This window comes from Copadichromis virginalis, linkage group LG20, assembly GCF_057382275.1.
Source record: "Copadichromis virginalis isolate Kocher_CV1m ecotype Utaka linkage group LG20, C_Virginalis_male_GT1.1, whole genome shotgun sequence".
NCBI lineage: Eukaryota > Metazoa > Chordata > Actinopteri > Cichliformes > Cichlidae > Copadichromis > Copadichromis virginalis.
Window position 1 is genome coordinate 34607861 of NC_140637.1, and position 5877 is coordinate 34613737.

At 44.8% G+C, this 5877-nt stretch overlaps 1 protein-coding gene across 1 annotated transcript; it reads right to left on the reverse strand.

Moving 5' to 3' along the window:
* Positions 1–1119: 1119 nt before the first annotated feature.
* Positions 1120–5619, reverse strand: LOC146685294 (ras-related protein Rab-29-like). The gene is made up of 5 exons (XM_085443696.1): positions 5222–5619; positions 3732–3803; positions 3078–3259; positions 2824–2945; positions 1120–1428 (listed from the first exon to the last, which is right to left on the reverse strand). Exons 1-5 carry the CDS (start codon positions 5337–5339, stop codon positions 1299–1301), a joined length of 624 nt encoding a protein of 207 aa, XP_085299822.1. The 5' UTR covers positions 5340–5619; the 3' UTR covers positions 1120–1298.
* Positions 5620–5877: the final 258 nt, after the last annotated feature.

Consider the following 5877-nt stretch of genomic DNA (forward strand, 5'->3'; position numbering starts at 1 on the left):
CATGCTGGTTATCCTGGAAACCCCCAGAAAGTCCAAATAAGCTCAAAGGAATCAACCTGAGGCACTGAGAAACAGAAGGGAAACACAGGAGGAGGGAAACAGACAGAGGCAGGAAGTAAACAAACTGAAACGCAGAGGGAAGGTAACTGCCAGAGTAAAACAGGTAATGAAACAAGGAGACAACCTGAAAAATAAAAGAAGCTAAAAACTGTCAGCAAGAGTAAAAGTGTAAAAATTCAAAGCAGAATTTCTCGCAGCAGGTCGGAGCTCCCGTGCATGTCCCACTGATGCTGTGCAGCACCCACTCACACACGCCTCGCCGCCAGCACGGGGACGCCACGTGTCGGGACGACTCAGCGTGATGGGAGATGATGGACGGCTGCACCGAGCACGCTCTGCACCTCGTTCTCTCACGATACACTCACCTTCCATGTGCTCCTTCTGGTCCCCACGCCTACGCTGAACGCCACCTTTCCGTGTTCAGCCTCTGCTTCGCATTGCTTACCTGGGTGGCACACCTGCTGATTCCCAAACACGAATTTAACCTTTTCAGTTTAAAAGGTTTGAACCAGACCTTTTCTTTTGTTAGCTCGTGTGCCTCTGCTGGAGGCTGGAGGTGTGTGTCATTCATTGTTTAGTATGTCATCATCATTTCACTTCTTTTCTTCGACTTCTTTTACTCTCCAGAGGTTTAGTCAAAGATCAGGTTTGGGTCCCCACCCAGGACTCTCAAACTCATGTGGATCAGGACTGACGAAGCTGAAATGAATAAAGTTAATTGACGAAGGTGTTTAATATGAATGTATGTGAGTGTTTCTGGAGCTTCAATCTCTTAGTTTCCTTCTCTGGGCACCTTGGATGTAGGTGAAGTTGTGGCAGAAGCCTCGACTGTGTTTCTGCTGTGTGAGGCTGGTTTGTTCTCATCAGGGTGCAGCGTACAAACCGCTAAACACGCTAAGGTCATGTGCTGTGTGTTTGAAAAGCTTTTCCTGTTCACCATTGTCTCCAGCACCTTTCCTGTGCTCCCCACTCGGCGTCACGTCATCGGACCTTTAACGTGTCTCACCTGTTTCTGATCACAGCAGTGAAACATATACCCGTGTTTGTCCTTAGTGTTGCTTCTCGCTTTAGGCGAGGCCCGGATCTTTATTTGAACTTGGTTTAATTTACACCTTTAACTCAAAATGAAACTATTAAAGGTGGGAGAGCCAGAATCAGCTCCGAGACAGTTCACAGTCCTACACTTCACGTGCACATGAAGAGTACTTCCTGCTGTGCTCCGAGTGATGCTCGTGGTTTCAGCAGCAGCCTCGTTCTCCTCCTGAGCTTCTGTTGAACTCTGAGTCCGGGTGAGGATAAACTCGGACTTCAGGTCTGTGAATCGGGTCCATGGTGGACTGAACCGACAGAATCTCCTGCACCAGCATCCTGAAACGCCACAGATTTCACAGCTTTAATGATGTGTTTTCCTGATTGATCAGATTGAATTTTCTGTTTAATACTCTTTTTCTCTCTTGCTTTAGATCTTAGATCTTTGTGTCAAAGGAAAGACGGCCTGGATACCTCGATAATGTTCAAAAACATCTCAGCTGTTTCCAGCCAAAACCACCAAAACCTGCGAGACGATGACCTGGTCAGAAACTCTTTGAGCTGCTCGCTCTGAGCTTCAGTAATTTCAATGATCGGAGAAAACAAGCTGTTGCAGGACGTCCCTCCAACATTCAGAGCATCATCTTTAAAGAATAAAGCCGTCGTTCCATTTAAACCAGGGAAGCAAATATGAAGTTGTTAGCTATTTAAAAGCTAGCAGACAGCTAGCAGTTACAGCTGGCTGTGTCAGTGAAAGAGGCCACGCCCCTAATAATACAAACTGGTGAGTTATAGAAACGCCCCCTCCCCCACAGGTGTTATTGAGGAGGAGGACCTCAGAGGAGCTACAGACATGGCTACGTTCACACTGCAGGCGAAAGCGCATCAAATCCGATTTTTTTGACCCTACGCGACCCATATCTGATCATGGTGTGACAAATCCGATATTTCCAAATCCGACCTGGGTCACTTTCGTATGTGGTCCTGAATCCGATACATATCTGATGTTTTAGAGAGCGACTGCTGTTTGATGGTCACGTCGCATTAAATCCGTCTTTTACGTCACTGACACAAGACAGACGCCAATTATCAGCGCCGGAGAAGACATCGTGAACGCTTCCTGTCCATCCAGTGAAACTGCTGGGAAGACAACGTTGGAGAAACGTGAACATTTTATTTGTACTGTATAATCTGCAGATTCTGACAGAAATCTGCAGCTATCCTCTAAAACAGCAGTAAGGATCATTATTAGGTTATCTACATTATTATGTAAATAACAAAATAACTTAAAGCAAAAATTGGGAAACATGAGGTCCGAAGTCTTTATATTAAGACCATCAGTCAAACATACTGTTGCTCTGGGTCTAAACAGAGCGCGTTGTGTGTGACGTCTTCTTTTGCGCATGCGGCCACTTTGAGCGTTCACACTAGAGCGCGTTTGCTGTCGCATTTTATTTGTAGTGTGAACGAGCAGACAAAAAAATCTGATTTGATCAAAAAATCTGAATTGAGCATCAAGACCTGCAGAGTGAACGTAGCCTGACTCTTCAGGTTGATTCCAGCTTCAGCAGGTGCTAACATAAGCTAATTTCCTTCTTGCATGTTACATTTTATTGAATAAAACTGCACATAACACAAAACTGAGATGTGGGATTCTACTGGATTGGTCCAGGTTTAACTCTAAATTCCTAAAAATGAATTCTCTGAGCTCTGCCTCTGATGTTCTCTTCCTACCTCGTGGCTTCTCCAACGTTCTTGTTGTCTTTGACTGAAGTCTCCATCCATGTAATGAAGCCGTGGGCTTTGCTGAACTTGTCGATGGTGTCTGCAGAGACAGCCCTGTGAGCGAGGTCGCACTGCAAACAGACCGAAGCAGAAAGACTGAGTTTATAGTCAGGTGACTCACTGCATGTTAGCAGCCTGTGCTCATTAGCCTGAACCTCAAAGCTTCCTGGTGGATCCTTCATTAGCTGGATGCACTCAATCACCTTGTTAGCAACTAGGATGCAGGGGATGGAGTCTCCGTTGGGCAGCATGGCCTTATTGTCCAGGTCCTCTTTCCAGTGGCGACAGCTGGAGAAACTGGAGGAACTGGTGACATCAAACATCACCACACAGCCCAGCGCCCCTTTATAGTAGATCCTGGTCATGGATATGAAACGCTCTTGGCCTGAAGAGACAAGGCAAAGGTCAGTGTGTCACCAATGCATCCATCCATCCATGACCCAGTCAATAATGCAGAGGCGTTAGATATTTTGAATTTAATTTTTATTTTATTTTGAACTATTTTTAATTGCTTTCAGTTTTCTTCCTGTCTGAAAATGTTCAGTTTAGTTTTTTTGTTTCATTATTTGTTTGAGTGTATTGTTGTTAAACAGATTGAAGATGTTCAGTTCAAACACAGCCCTTTATGTCAGGTAGACAAAGCAGTTTCTAAACAGGTGCACCAAAGCCTCCAGAAGCTTGTAGAGCACACTGACTCAAACTTCAAACGTTTGCTGTTGTTCTACCTGCACACCGTGTCATGTCTGCTGGTTTTAATCTTTTTCTCAAGTCGAGTTTTTGTTTTACGTCATTTAACCAGTCTTAGCATCAGCTGACCCACTGAGCTTAAAAAAGCTGAAGCCAAACTTTCTTTGTACCTGCGATGTCCCAGAGTTGCAGTCGGACTTTCTCTTTATCCGACCAGTGCAGCAGCTTAACGGAGAAATCCACTGCAGAAGGAAACAGTCTGTTTTAGAGACGCAGCAAGAGAGAAATGAAACGCCACTGAAGGCACATCTACACAGGAAAATATGAAAATAAACTCAAAGTTTCACTTTGCTTCTTCTGAAGTGAAACCTCTGTGAAATTATTCATTAAGCGCAAAGAAGTGAGAGCTGGTTTCGTCCAGCTGAACCTGCACTCATTCTCAGTTGCTTCCAGGTATGTATAAACATTGAAATTAACAACGTGTCTCATCCTGTAATTATTCATTCAGTATTTTGTACACCTGGGGTCTGAATCAAGTGACTAATCCCCAGTTTCTAATCGTGCAAACAGATTGAAGGCTGTGAAATAATCAGTGATCTCCTCTTCATTTGATTCAACTCGTGCAGAGAGACTGTGAACCTCATTATTTCCTGGAGCTTTGGTTTAAAAGGAGGAGCGCTCCTGATGTGATGGGTTCAAATGTAGCTGTAGAGACCGGCGGACTGAAGTCGCCAGTCAAAGCAAACCAAAGGACAAAGTCTGAAAATCAACTCCAGCTATTTGTGTAAGAAACAAAGTTTTAGATCATAAAGTTAAAAACAGCCGAGGTCCTGAGATGAAAAATACATTTTGACCTGACGGTGGTGCTAGAGGACAAGTTACAGAGCTCCTTCAACAAAGAGAGAGCAGATTTCTCCTGTTTTGGCTTCCTGTTAAATCCAGAATTCAAAATCCTGCTCCTCACATACAAGGTCTTAAATAATCAGGCCCCATCTGATCTTAATGACCTTGTAGTACCATATCACCCTATTAGAGCACTTCGCTCTCGCTCTGCAGGCCTACTTGTTGTTCCTAGAGTATTTAAAAGTAGAATGGGAGGCAGAGCCTTCAGTTTTCAGGCCCCTCTTCTGTGGAACCAGCTTCCAGTTTGGGAGACATATATAAGTTGAAATGAATTAAATTAAAAACCCACTTTGTGTGTGTATAATAAATATAAGGTCCCTTGAGGAACGGTTTAAAGGGAACTCCCACAGTAAGCAAATTTCCTTGAATAACACGACTTCTCTGAAAAATTTCTAATTCAGGAAGAGGTGAAGGGAACGAGACAATCGTGGTGGGACAGATAAACGTTAAGATCTTTTAAGTCATGATCTGGTGTAACATGAGCCCAAAGCAGGAGCTGTGCGACAGTCTGATGGTTTTTGTTTTCTCAGTCAGGACCAAAGTGGTGGATCCACTTTTATATTCCATCTGTCTTCAGATTTTACATGAACATCAGTCTGCTCCTCTACGATATAAAAACCAGTTTCAGGTTAGTGCCTGCTATTTCTAACATGACTTCTGAAGTTTTCTGATGACCATGCAAAGTCTCAGGGCACCCAAACACACCACGCAGACCCTGCCAATGTTTCAAAGACTCAAAAGAGTAAAGCAGCCCTACCTCCCACCGTCATCTTGTAGGTCTTGTTGAACTGTCCGCTGACGTAGCGATGAACAAAGGAAGACTTGCCGACGTTTCCATCACCGACAATGAGAATTTTCAGAAGGTGCTCCGTCATCGCTGTCCTCCGTCACGCAACAGCAGGTGACAGACCTCAGCACGGAGAGCTCAAAGTTCACACCTCTGCTCAGGAAACACCGTTTATGAGCCAGACACACATTTTACTCACCTCTAACTAAACAACACCACACATACATGTTCTGTGTCTTTAAATTACACCACATTCAAATCTGCCCAGCCTCAAACCCAGAGAGGGGCCAGGCTTACACCTCGAAGCTAACTGTCCAACACTCTGCTGTTTCCTGACAGGAAGTTGCTGCAGGCCATAAATATGAATCAGACACATAAACCACGCCTTTGTGGACGGCGGGCTGTTAGTGACTTCTGTTGGTTTCTGTTGGTTTCATGGCAGTCTGTGATTACCTGCGGCCAGGTAATCACAGCTGTGTTAAGAGTGGGTCTCCTAATCGGAAGGTTGGTGGTTCAATCCCCGGCTGCTCCAGTCTGCATGCCAAATATCCCTGAGCAGGATACCAACCCAAGCTGCTCTCTGATGCGTCTCAGAGCCAAACCACCAACCTTCCGATTAGACCCCG